This window comes from Cuculus canorus, chromosome 6, assembly GCF_017976375.1.
Source record: "Cuculus canorus isolate bCucCan1 chromosome 6, bCucCan1.pri, whole genome shotgun sequence".
Lineage (NCBI taxonomy): Eukaryota > Metazoa > Chordata > Aves > Cuculiformes > Cuculidae > Cuculus > Cuculus canorus.
The window spans coordinates 27,075,860-27,090,033 of NC_071406.1; the positions used below are offsets into that span (position 1 = coordinate 27,075,860).

At 43.4% G+C, this 14,174-nt stretch overlaps 1 protein-coding gene across 9 annotated transcripts in view; it reads right to left on the minus strand.

Moving 5' to 3' along the window:
- The window catches only part of PIKFYVE (phosphoinositide kinase, FYVE-type zinc finger containing), a 67,226-nt gene extending 53,853 nt beyond the window's left edge, over window positions 1-13,373 (minus strand). For 3 of the 9 annotated variants that reach the window (XR_008450513.1, XM_054070509.1, XM_054070513.1), the window contains exons 1-3: window positions 10,245-10,426; window positions 8,596-8,769; window positions 1,729-1,847 (exon numbers count right to left, since the gene is read on the minus strand). Coding sequence is in view for 6 of the 9 variants with exons in the window: in XM_054070509.1 (XP_053926484.1) it covers window positions 1,729-1,847; window positions 8,596-8,769; window positions 10,245-10,416 (465 nt within the window). In the remaining 3 variants the exon portion in view is untranslated. Of the gene's footprint in view, window positions 1-1,728; window positions 1,848-2,654; window positions 2,744-8,509; window positions 8,770-10,244; window positions 10,427-10,542; window positions 10,663-11,909; window positions 12,338-13,316 lie in introns of those variants that run through there. The other 6 variants (XM_054070506.1, XM_054070507.1, XM_054070508.1 and 3 more) reach the window with 6 other exon arrangements.
- Between the last annotated feature and the right edge of the window lie 801 nt (window positions 13,374-14,174).

Below are 14,174 nucleotides of genomic sequence, written 5' to 3' on the forward strand. Positions count from 1 at the left end.
CTGAATACTGTAGGTTTTTCTTAGGAAGAGAAAGTGCTGCAAGAATTGTCACAAAACAACCCAAGAAGAGAGTAACCACAGAGAAGAAAAGTGATTTGTACTCTGATTTTCACATAACCAAAAAAAAACATACCCTGAATTGGGGTTTATTTTTTTATGTTCACAAAGTAAAGTTTGACATGGCTGCTGGACCAATTTTGAGACCAAAACAGCTATGATCAATAAGACAACAATTTCATGCTGTCCTCAACCAAGAAAAGTCACACAGAAAGAGGTCAAAGACTGCTCAAGGCAGCCTAACATTCAAGAGAGTCTAGACATTTTTAAAATGAACACTAAGCTTCAAGAAGGGAAAGATGCAGTGACAAGCTTTGCCAAGGAACTGCTGCAAAGCTGCAGGGCATGCTGATTAACAGTTTTTGCTGCAACTCTGTATGATAAGCCAAGTCTCTGGTTCTGCCACACAGAGAGCGGCTGTTCCAAGCAGCAGAAGCCCACCATCTCTCCCACATTGCCCCTGCCTTACTTGCTGGCTTAGAAAGCCAGCCACTGCTGGTGACACCTTCCAGCTCTTTGCCTTGCTCAAGTCAGAGCCAACACTCGTGACAAGAACAGCCAACAGGAAAGGATTCTGTCTCCTGTAAAGAAAGACCAAGTTTACAGTATGAAGAAATTGTAGCCTGGAGAGATCCAAGCAAGACACAGCTGGAGTCAAGGGCAGTGACGCATTACCATTTGTACAGAAGTTAGCATGCTGACTACTAACATACCGCTTTCAGGGACAGACCTAGACATATTCATTTACCGCTGCATCCCAACTGAGCATCTTTCCAATAGCTTCAAAGATGTCTGAAAATCTCCCAGGCTTTCAGAAGCTGCCACAAACTGAAATATTAGTAGGAACCACACTCAGTGCCCTGCTTACTGCAATGAAAAGCTTTTGTTTCACCATCAGAAATACTGCCTTTTCGACCAACGCAAAGTTACTCTTACAAGCAGAATAGCACTGAAAGCTAAGTGAGTTTACTGAAAGTCCACACGTAAAAGCTACCAAGCCAAAAGCCTTTTTCCTCTTAATTCAGTTTAATTAAATTCACTTTTGCCTGCTCATGTCTTGCTCTCAGACACAGCTATTTATATGATCATTTATAAATAGTTGTGGCTTCTTTACTCAACTAGATCCTCCTCTTAAAGGCATGGTTCAGCACTGCAGAGGGAGGTGAAACCTGCAAGTCAGTAGCAACCAACCAGACCCCTATCCGCCCGAGTCAGAACTGATTAACGATACAAGCCTTTCAAGCAAATATTGCTGACCAATCATTACCACAGTAAGCAGCAGACTTAATTCACCCCCAGAATTCTCATTACAATTCGTGACAGTCAATGTTTTTCACCTGCCCATAGCTAGCCTTCAAAGGAGAAAACCATCAGGTAATACTAGATCAGGTTACGCAGAATGGGAAAGGGTCTAAACTAAGATCATCTGGTCCAAGCTCAAGGAGCCGATCAACTACAATGTTTCACTCCCACAACATGACAGATGTCAAAAGTCAGCATCAACTTAAATTGTTTCCCCTGCACTAACACAACGATTTTTTAGTTTATTCACTCATCCTTCAAACAACTGAAAAAAATCCCTGTAATGTATCTAAAAATGAAGCTCAGAGAAGTCCAGTAAACAGCTCAGTTTCTATATAGTTTTGCCTACAAATTCCTTAGAAGAAGTACCTGGCTTTTCCCCTCCATGATTTCTTTAAGGCGCTTTAAAACGGTGCTGAGGCTTCTTAACTGAACTGCTGTTCGAGGATCATGACCTCCAAGAGGCGGTTCTACTTTCCTTCGATTGTCTGGAAGGGAAGGGAGAGTAGCATTCATTTCTTCCATGATACATCAACATTCACATCACAACACAAAACCCCCTTAGAAGCGGAAATCTTCATGTATGTTTACACTTTATGAAGTCAAGAGTATCGCTTCTTGCCTTTGCACTCTTCTCCCCCCAAAAGGAGCTTCTCGTGCCAGACAGCTTGCTTTGACTGACATTTTAAGTACCATCCTCTGTATTTACAAGAATCAATTTAAGATCTCTGAGAACGAAAACCTCTTTTAAAGAAATTAAGTTATCTTCAATCTACCATACAAACCTTATAACAGCCTTTTAGAAAACACTGAATTTTCAATTTAGAATGCCCTCTAGTACATTAGTACTTAAAAAAAGAATCACAACAATATTCACATTCATTCTAGGACTGGTACAAGTCAATGCCTTAACCTGAACTTACTTACAAATTACTACAGCAAGTCTGAGGACTCAGTTGCTCAGTTTCTATTAAAAAAGAGTAACTCAGAATAAGATGCATCTAGAAGGTCACATTTTTGAAGGTTTTTCTTTTGATATTTTATAAGAAAAAAGCCAAGCTTTTAGTACAGTCATCCTTCATTAACTACAGCAGAGACTCCTGAAAAAAAAGGTAACAGTTAATTTTTTTCTTATAAAATGCTGACTAATTTGAAGCATTGCTGTACAAGTTACAAATAGTATCCTTTTCTCCAGAAGGATCTGCAAACACAGTGCTGTATTTACCTGAACATTTAAACATTTTCAGTTACTTTTCTACACCAGAAACTTTTCTGAATAGTTTGAAGTCTCTTACCAGCTTCACTGCTCTCCATCTGACTAGCATTCTATTCCGATTCCCGCTAGTACAGCAAGAACAGACATGGCTGCTTTCTGTTTACTGCTTTAGATAGCACTGATGTCAGCGAGAATGCTGACAGCGCTAGCATAAGTGGGTTAACTGTTGCCACGCAGTAACAACTGGGCTATTCTTTTGTGTGCAGGAGATCAAAAGTCTTTTAGAGTCATGTGATTAAAACAGTGGGATCCTATGCCTCCTCTTCAGGTTCTTAGTATTACAGATACGGATTTGATGGGTGGACAACTAATCAGTTGGATTTAGAGGGTAGTGGTCAATGGCTCTATGTCCCAGTGCCTCTCATGGGGGCATATTGGGACCAGTACTGTTTATATCTTCAGTAACTTAGTGGGATCGAGTACGCCTTCAGCAATTTTGCATATGACACCAAGTTGAGTGGTGCAGCTGACAGGCCTGCAGGAGGGAGTGCCATCCAGAGGGACCTGGACAGACTTGAGAAGTGGGCACATGTGAACGTCATGAGGTTCAACAAGGCCAAGTGTAAGGTCCTGCACCTGGGTCAGGGCAACCCCAGTATCAATACAAGCTGGGGGATGAAGGGATTGAGAGCAGCCCTGCTGGGAAGGGCTTGCAGGTACTGTTGAATGAGAAGCTGGACGTGAGCTAGCAATGTGTGCTTGCTGCCCAAAAAGTCAAGCAAAGTGATTGTGCCCCTCTACACCCCTACGGTGAAACCTTGCCTGGAGTACAGTGTCCAGCTCTAGAGCCTTCTGGATAGGAAAGACATGGACCTGTTGGAGCAGGTCCAGAAGAGGGCCACAAAAAATAATCAGAGTGCTGGAGTACCTCTCCTATGAAGACAGGCTGAGAACATTGGAGTTGTTCAGCCTGGAGAAGAGAAGGCTCCTTATTGCTGCCCTTCAGTACTTAAAAGGGGCTTATAAGAAAGATGGGGACAAACTTTTTAGCAGGACCGGCTGCAAAAGGACAAGGGATAATGGTTTCAGGCTAACAGAGGGTAGGATGTAGATTGGAAATAAGGAAAACATATTTTACCATGAGGGTGGTAAAACACAGGAACAGGTTGCTCAGGGAGGCAGTGAAGGCCCCATCCCTGGAAACATTCAAGGCCAGGTTGGACAAGGCTCAGAGCAATCCGATCTGGTTGAAGATGTCCTTCCTCACTGTAAGGGGGGTGGACCAAATGACCTTTGAGATCCCTTCCAAACCAAACCATTCTGCGATTCTATAATCAGCAGGAAGAGCACTTCAGTAACCTGTTTATACTAGAGAAGCTGACAAATTCTTAGATTAAAATTCCCCTTCTGGGAGAAACCACACTGCATAGCAAGAACATAAGAAGTCATCGCTCCTGCAGTACAGGACGTGCTGCTATGTCTAAAACGCCATCCTTATAAAAGAATTCACATGTATCAATCTTAGGTTAACTCTTACTCCTAATCCAAATTCCATTACTATAAATACTACAGCCATTTTCTCATGCACGATTTACAGATGTGTACATTTTCAGCACTGTAACTGTATTTCCTTATTTTGCCATTAAATCTAAAAAACTCAGTTCCTTTCCACAAACATGGAAAATATCAGAGCATTATGCTTGCTTCGCTCACATGACCACCCCAACTGCCACGAGTTGCACTGCTGAAGAGATTTCATATCTTCTTCTCATTTGACCCCAAGAGGGTTGACAACATTTACACATTTAAGTAGTGGGAGGCTTTTTTTAGCACGCCTTAAGTGTCAAACTCGGTATCTGTTACTAAAGAAAAAGACCCTAAATGCCCACCCCACACGAAAAAAGCCAAATCACCAGCCCCAAAAAACTCCACAACCCACCAGCCACAATTAAAATTACACACAAGAAATTAGGTTTTTAAAGTAAAATTAAACTTTATTTAAGTGTTATTTGATCTCTTACAACAACCAGATCAGCTGCACAAACTTTTGTTTGCCATTGTCCAGCCAGCACAACAACAACTGCAGGAAGACAGCTTCCTCATGGGTTTGACATATACAGTCCTTACCCTTTCTTAGTCCACAACTCTACCACATCTTCATCCATTTACTTTTCCTCCCTAGCCAAACACTCATATGAGACAGTAATTTTTAACTTAATATTATTTTGCACTTAATAAGCAAGAGCCAGCTGCATCTCAGCCCTTCAATGCTACAAAAACACGAGTGTAGAACACATCTTTTCAGGACTACCAGTTTATGCAGCAATTATGTTTTTCCTATCCATCTCCTTTCCATCCACACATTCACTGAACAAAACCTCAATACACCAAAGGAACTCCACCTAGACTTCCAATTTGACTTATTTCTAACGTATGTATCCTCTTAAGCTAAAAAATAACTCCTACAGTCAAAAATAAATAAATAAACAAACAAACAATTCCTCATATTTCTACAGTAGCCTTCATCTTTCCAGTATGTATTCGTGGCTGCTGATCTTTGGCAAAACCTATACATCCTTTGAAACACTGTATGTTTCTCTCTTCTCCCTACTTTCCCCACCCGAACTGTGATTACTGGGTAGGAACCTGCAATATCATTCCGGCTCTGATTACCTACTCAGTATATTCTTGTAAGCTGTGGCCACAGCAAGATTTGCTGTAAGTCATGCAATTGTTCTGCATCCTCAATTACTGAATCACTGAAATATATTCTTCCAGAGTTTCTTTCATGACCCTATGTATTTTAGCATTCATCTTACATTGAATGACGAGTCAAAAACAGTGTAAGAACTGCTTTGGTGTAACTTAACTTCTGGTTTCAATTTACAGGAAGATAGCTGACCTTACACTAACACAAAAGGTAAAACAGAGAGCTTTACATAGTTTTAAGAGTAAATATCACTTTAAAAGCCACAGTTATGCTAACACAAATCAACACGAATTGCCTTCCAGTTATTCACTGCCAAAGCCCATCATTTCATATTCAAGTTCACTATCACAATTCAGACACTACATCTTCCTCAAGTCACTGACCCATTTCAGATGAACGCTAAAGTACATGAAAGCTGTCCTTAACTTCATTTTACCGTGTGAATTTTCCTTTTCCAAAATCTTTTTCAATAAGACTTATTACCAGAGCATATTTTCATGTCCTTTATGATTCCCAGTAACCACCACGTACTTCCCTCAGGCCTTCTTCTCCCTCATATGATCACTGGCCTTTCCTTACTCCTCCTAAGCTCCTTTGCCATTCCCCATTACTGCCAACTTGCTACAATTGTCTAGCATTAACAGCATTATCCTGCATGACAGGGATACCAACGCTTCCTCTCCAATTGGTCAGCATTTCTAGTTCTCCTTAAACTGGATTAGCAAACTGTGACATTATCTCAGTATGAGACTATTTCAGTTCAATCCAGCACCCTAAAAACACTCAGGTGACAGCAGACACACACATGCCATCCAATACAACCAGCTGGGCCCACTGTCTCTGTAGAAGAGAGTCCCCAGCACATAAGAATGCAATAGATCACTCAGGAGGGGGGCACAGATGTCAATGCACAGTCTCAGCACTGGCTCTTCAGCCACAAAGCATGTCTCATGTAAGGCAGGCATCCACCAGCTTCTCCTGTTTTCACAAAAGCCAGTAAGGTGCCATTATAAAGCACGTAACTGGTATTGAAGGGAAGCACACAACTGAAATCTTACATATTTGATGCTAGACAGTTTCTCACTAAAGCCACCATTCCTCCATGCTTCTGTGCTTGCAGATGTCAGCCAGCGTGGTCCCTGAGGAATGAGAACATCTGCTGTGCAAACAATGCAAGCTAATGGACAGACATGGGGTGGGAGTCAGCACCTTCAGGAGCAATTTAATTCCACCACTGTTTAGAGGCACCAGCAGCCTTTTATTTATTTATTCCTTTCAGTTTACTTAAGCTTGGCATGTTTTTTAAGCTCAAAAGTAGGCTAGGGAGACCTTTGTGAAGGACTTAAGCATTTTACTAACGACATTTGCCAATGTTATGAAGTATCTGAGTAACAGCCAAGTCTAGAGAGACGTTACGGGCCTGCAGACGCAAGGCTGCAAGAAAATTCCACTAGATTAGACACCACACTGTCACCAAACTGAGTGGGTAAACTGACCTACCAATCTAGGTGTTTATATTTACCACATCACTTATTTTCATACTTTTCATTCTTTAGATAGGAAAATGATTACTAAAATTATTTGTGCAGCTCAGCACCAGCTGCAATGGCAGAAGTAAAATTCTCCACTCAATGTTCAGAAATCCTCAAAGATCTTATTATTCAGCACCTTTTAAGACACAAGAATGCAGGAAAATTAATTTTTTTAAGTTTGCTTCAAAAAAAAAATGCCCAATTTTTGTAGAGAGAAGATGCAAGTATTTTTTCCCCTCTTCAAATACAGTGGATGAAGTGAAAAACTCCCTTGAAATCTCTTCACCAATCCAGCACACTTTTACTTGCATTACACAGAGTTCATGTTTGTTACAGCACCAAAGTTATTTGGGGAAAGATACTCAACAGTGAGTCAGGCCACTCAGTATCCAATATCACAGAAATCTCTTCAAAAAGACAACAATCCCTGCTTAGTCTAACTTTACTTCTTTCCAGGACGATTTATCATCACATTTTTCTAAGTATACTTGCATCCAAAACCAGGAGTACAAATGGAGGTCCTTGAAAAGGAGCTGGAATAAGCAGTAACAGGTCCTCCCCTCCACCTTAGACTAAGTCTCATTTCCCTGGGTGCCTCCTTCCAGTGGAAGTCAAACAAATACCAAGATTATTTCTGCCTTCTGAGTACTGAACAACTTGCCCTCACCTAAAGATTTCTAACCTGTAGTCCCCAGATAATTTCCAAGTGACTTACAAGGGGTAACTTAGAACGAAGTAAAGTAAACTGGCAAATCAGCCAGGAGCATACTGCTCTTCTTAGCGCATTTGAGAAAAAGCTTAAAAAAACACCAAAAAACAAACCACCAAACAAATGTTAATTGATTTGTTGCAATAGGTACAACTAAACAGCACAAACAACACTAGGGGGCAAGGAAAAAGATGATGAATATGTTCAACTAAGACAGTATGCCAATGACTAAAAGAAATGAAAACGCTACTTTTCTGTAGTAGACTTTTGCCTGGTTACCAAGACTAGATATCTTTAAAATCCCATAGACATTAACAACCTTTGAGATTCGATTTGTTCACATTACATACTATACTCTTGGAAACACTGTCTTGCACAGGATTTTAACCCAGCTTAGCAGTTTGCTCAAGGCTGTCAAAAACAGCCAACAGCAACCAGGCAGATCCCGGGAGGAACCCCTGCAATCTACTTACTAGCTCATCCAGATCTGCATAAAGCCATTACACAGTTACACCTTTGAAATCACATTTAATTCCTGTTCCAGCTAAAAGAGATTCAGTATGTCACCTGGCAATAATTCTAAGGTTAGGAATGCAAAAAGATTTAGACTCAATTTCCTATTTGAGTCTCCTCAAAACAGCTACAAGCAAACACCTAAGACAACACACAAACCCTAATGAGACTAAGTTCTAAAGTTATAGTTTGCATGTGCCTATTTAGAAATGGAAGTCTCCCAAGACAAAGTAGAAATTTTCAGGATAAAAGTTCAAGTGACTTGAAGACATTGGATGTGTTCTGGCAGGCTCTTTCAATCCAGACTCTTTTGTAATCGGAACAGCAGAGCCCCAACTACAGTGTCCTGCCAGAACACTACGAAGGATGAAGGGAACACACTTCTGACGTTAAACTGTGACCTCACCAACAGAAGCAGCACAGCCAGACACCAAATTCTGCTGTCAATCTAGACAGTCTAGACTACAAACCTTTGCTTACTTCTTTTCACCTCATTCTGAGGTAACCAAGACTGGCTAGTACAACATTCCCTTGTAGCACACAGAGCGGAAATTACCCAGCGTTGCAGAAGATCTTCTTTGCAGCTCACCAGCCAGCTGTTTTTTGTAAGGAATCGGTGACCTCAGAGACTGAGCCCTGGCTGGATGCTGAGGACTGGACCAGCCACCGCTCAATGTTTGTGGATCACTCTGTCCTGTCTCTGCTCTTTCTGATGAAAGCCTGGCATCATCTGCAGTTGACAAAAAAGCAAGAAACCTACTGTTCAGACATGATAAAGAAAGGCAGTAGCACATGCAAAAGTAAGGGTAATACACTCACATAAATAGATCTTTTGGATCATGACTATACCTAAACAAAGACAGTAATTTTTAGTCTTAAAAGTACCACACAAAACATAGAAACAGGCCAGTACATAGAACTTGTCTGTCAAGGCTCAGGCTATTTCAGAAACATCTCTAATGCGAAAAGTATCTAAAAATACAACTGGCGAGCATGTATTCTTCTTGCTATATGGAACAGCTACGCTTGATTATCAGCTTCTGCCCTGAAAAGTTTTCCAGTTATGTTAGAAGCCAGTAACAAGGTCAAGTTAAAGTTACTGCAGCCTTAAACAAACCACTCTTTTCCATCAGAGGATCAAATATGGACAGTTTCCCTTTGATTTCAGTAATATGCCTACTTTACATTTCAAGGTTGTTTTCCCATTCTTTCAACACAACACTTCACTGACTCCAGCTACATTTGTCAGACAAACAAGTAAAGCCAATATTGACCACATCTTATGTTACTTTTCACAAATTAATAATGACAGGTGATTCTCTACTATGCAAACTAATAGCAGTCATAGCAAGTAATTATTTTTCAGTTTGAATAAGAAGTATCTGAACAGATCAGTTTGCTTATGCAAAAGCAAAGCTATCTTTGCTCTTTTTTCTCTAGCTCAAACATCGCAGAAGTACGTTAGCAGAGCTGGGTAGCGAAAAGACTAAACAAAAGCAGCTGATCAGTTTGCTACCTTCGCAGTTTTTGTACAAAACCAAGATGCAATGATTCACTGCTTTTCGCAGTGTGTTTCTTCATAACAAAAAACTCACATAGTTCTTTAAGGGCTTGCCTATTGAGGATGTGTTTCATGATACAAGTAGCACAAAGGCCAAAATCAAGTAGCACTTTTTAATACACAAAACTTTCACACTACTTAGATGGGGAACACCTAAGCCGTGCAAATTAAGGGTGGACTTCCTGTAAATACACTGTTTTATTGCAGCAAAGCTATCACTCAACTGAAGGTACAAGATACACGGGAAGGTGAGTGGAGGAAATCTGGAGTAAGAACTTACACTGGAAAGACAGGCAACACATTTTGTTCGTATAGGCTGGCAGAGGGTAGCCCCAAAAACTTCATGCAGACAAGAAATTCAGATGCCCAGCTAAGAAGCTATATACTATGTCTCTGACCATTATGGGCAGCCAGAGATTTCTAGCTGCAAGACATTGGCTATCTCCTCCCACAGCAAAGCTCTACTATACCACCCAAAAGCAATACCCCTCACAAAAGAACTGACTCACCATCCATTTGGCCAGCCTGCTGACATGATGCTGCTGTGTTCAGAGGTGTTTTTATAAGTTTATGCGGCAGCATACGGCATCAATAAAACAGACAGCGCACACTATCCATCCACAAACATTCCTCGAAGCACTTACCCTTGCTGAAACGGAAGAGATTTACAAAAGAGCTGTAGGCTGATTTAAAAGGAGGCTCATCCTGGTCAGGAGTCAGGGGTTTGAAATGAGTGAGATGAGATGGGCTACCAGGAGAACGAGGTAGATCACTGGTAGAGTCCAGTGTTGGAGACTGTTTGTCATCTGTGGCCATTTCACGTGCCCTGGGAAGAGTTCAACAACATGGATTATACACAGCATAGTGAAACAGGACATCTTCAGTTAACTGAAGAGGAGGTGTCATGTTAGATGCTAGAGGGGGCACATTCACCCCACCTACCACAGACATCTGCTACTAGCACAGATCAAGAGTGTCAGAAGCTCAAGACCTCTTTAGTCAACAGCAAGAGATCAGCACATCTGCAGAACGCAATTCAGAGCTCCTAGTTAAACATCCAGAGCAATCAAAGTAAGTAAACAGCCACTATACTGCCTGACAACACACACCAGTTGCTGTTTTATGAGAACTTGCAATTTTCAAACAGAAAATGCATGCTGATCATCAAGAGGTTTTAACTTCAGCTCATGAGAAGAGCTGTCAATGCTGCGACTGCTGCAGCCCTAGTAACAAGAAAATTGAAGACATGCACACCGGAGCAAGCACAAGACATATTCGTCATTTGGCCAGGTTAACTTCGGAATAAGAAATAGAACAAACCGCAAATAAAAAGCATGACTGAAAGATTAACTTTGATGGCACACTGCTTCCTTCCCCTCCACACTACAAATCATGGTTAATTTGTTGTCATATCTAACACCTCCAAACTTACTTGTTTTCAAGAGTAGCTGCACTAAGGAAAAACAGACAAAAAAAGAAACAAAACCACATTCAATAGTAGGGGAAGCCACACTTCTTAAGCCTATTTCCTGTGCATCAAAGCCTTCATATGGTCAAGACTTTGTGGGTCATACTTTCCCACAGCCTTTAACCCCAATACACACCTGATTTCTTCCACTCTGCCTCACTAAGCCTGCACTTCTAGCCTGCTAGGCTAAGGTGCTTACTACCTTCATCTTTGTTTATGCAAGGCTTAGTGAAACGTTTGACAGAGCAGGAACATGGTGAGCTGACAAACTATAAGTGACAGCCGACTTTAACCTACACCAAGGATCAAAACCCTGCATGAGCCTACTTCCCCCTTAGCGGCCAATACACGTTCCTTCATGAAATACTGGTTTCCACAACTGCTACCTATAATATACAGGCATATTTTGCTGACTAGAACATCTTCCAAGGTCTACGAAGCCACACTAAAAACCTCCACAGTCCAGAGAAAAGCACATGGTTGCCAAGTGACACTCCAAGTGCTAACAAGCTGCATGCAGCTCATGTGGCAAGGCTTGACCACTCCTACAACAAATGCACAAAAGATGGTATCTACAAGTCAAAAAATCATATGACTTCTCAGTAGACTTCTGCTTGTTGCTTTGCATAGCAAGCACCTCTAGCTCAGAGTTTCTCCGAATATTCACGTAACCTTAAAAAAACTCTGATCAGGTTCTTAAGGTCGAGTCTTAGTCTGGAATGCTTCTGCATCCCGCTCCCCTGTAAGTCATGGTATTTTTTTGCCATTGTGTGTTTCAGCAATATTTTTCAAACAACAGATTACTTGAACGTGTGTAAACATCAGAGTTCACAGAAAATACCTTCAAGGGCATATTTTCAGGAAAACTGGAATTTTTCTTCACTACTTCAGGCAAACTGCTTTTTAAATGTTGAATGTACAGCAGGACTGTGCTCCCACACACACTACAGTAAAAACGCTGTTATAAAGTCAACCAGAAGTTCATAGAAAACTCTTCTCCACTCAGCAACTGGCAACAGCCTGGCAAGAACCAAAAACAAGGAAGTCTCTCAACTTGCATAAATCATACATGTGATTCTGGAAAATGAACTTTAGCTTCAAGGGAAAAAAAACACAAGCAGTAATTGCTTCTGTGACAACAGCACCAGCCTAATTAAAACAGACTGGCAAGAAGAGCACTGTATCTGGAATGAGCTCCAGAAGCACCTGGATTTCCTGTGCTGTACAACACATTAGCTCTGGAGTGCACCACCCTTTCCTAAAGTGCTTTAGTCCTCCCACTAAAACGAAAATACTCCCCTGTTCTGAAACACGGCAACAGCCGCTTATCTGTACTTCATAGGAAACCAGAAAGCAAGGTGTACACCTCAGTCAGAAAGCCAAAAATGGAAAACATCTTCCTTAGGGTCCCGACCAAACAGCCACCCCCTGGATGTCTCTAAAGCCACTCCAGGCTGCAGCACACCCAGCAATTTCCCCCTGTATGACTCAAAAGTCACTCCAGGCTGCAGTACCCCTACAGATCCCCTCTCAGGAATCTCTAAAACCACTCCAGGCTGCAGCACTCCCAGTAATCCCCTCTCAGGTGTCTCTAAAGCCACTCCAGTCCACAGCACCCCCAGCAATCCCCTCTGGGATGTCTCTAAAGCCACTCCAAGCTGGAGCACTCCCAGGGATCCCCTCTGGGATGTCTCTAAAGCCACTCCAGGCTGCAGCACTCCCAGGGATCCCCTCTGGGATGTCTCTAAAGCCACTCCAGGCTGCAGCACCCCCACGGATCCCCTCCTGGATGTCTCTAAAGCCACTCCAGGCTGCAGCAACCCTAGGGATCCCTCCCAGATATCTCTAAAGCCACTCCAGGCTGCAGCAACCCTAGGGATCCCTCCCAGATATCTCTAAAGCCACTCCAGGCTGCAGCACCCCCAGGAATCCCCCTTTGGATGTCTCTAAAGCCACTCCAGGCTGCAGCACCTCCAGCACTCCCGCCCTCACCTCGGCGGGGCACGGAACGTTCCCCCCGGCTCCGGCATCGCCCCCCTCCCCCCGCGGCTCCCAGTCCTTCCCAGGCTCCGGCCAACGCGTTCCGGGTGGAAAAGCCCAAGAGCCGAACTTTCAGCGGCCCTGCGGAGCTCCGGAACGCCGCTCAGGGCGGGGCGGGAGCTCGGAAAGCTGCGGGCGGTCTGTGCCCCGGAGGAAGGGCTCGTGTCCCCGGGAAGCCCTGCGGGGTCCAGGCCGCGGCCGCCCTCACCTGCTGCCGCGGGCGGCACGGCCAGTGCTGGCGCAGGCCCGGGCGGCACCGCCTCTTCGCCCGGCGCGCCAGACACGACCAATCGCGCACCGACCGCGGCTCGCCCCGCCGACGCTTCGCCTGCCGAGGCATTGCCAGCGGAGCCGCCGAGCTCATCCACCCGCCCTGCTCCGGCGCTGAGGAGGATCCTCCGCGGACCCCACTCGCCCCGCAGTGCGCAGAGCCCGGGGCTCGCCAGCACCGGCTTCCCCGGGGCCGTGAGACCGAAAATCTGATGTTCTGTATAACTTTAAAGAAATACAATCATAGAATCATAGAATCACTAGGCTAGAAAAGACCTCTTGTATCATCGAGTCTAACCATTCATAACTGCCACTAAACCATGTCCCTGAGCACCTCATCCACCCGTCTTTTAAACCCCTCCAGGGACGGTGACTCCACCACCTCCCTGGGCAGCCTCTGCCACTGCCCCATGGCCCTTTCTGTGAAATATTTTTTCCAGATGTCCAGTCTGAACTTCCTCTGGGGCAGCTTGAGGCCATTCCCCCTTATCCTGTCCCCTGTCACTTGGGAGACGAGGCCAGCTCCCTGCTCTCTACAACCTCCTCTCTCCCCGAGGCTCGTTGTGGAGTTTTAGGAAGCCAGCACCCTTTAATCAGGGCTGGGCAACATGAAGGAGCCATCTCCACTGATCGTGTGCAGCCAGACAAGAGCTGGTTACAAAGTGTTTCCCTCTTCCATTCAGGTGTATAAAGTTCCCCTGAAATCTTATGTCCATCCCAGTGCTTTCCAAGGACTATTTGTAATATTATTAAGGAGACTAATGGGTATAAACTGGAGAGAGGATGATTTAGACTA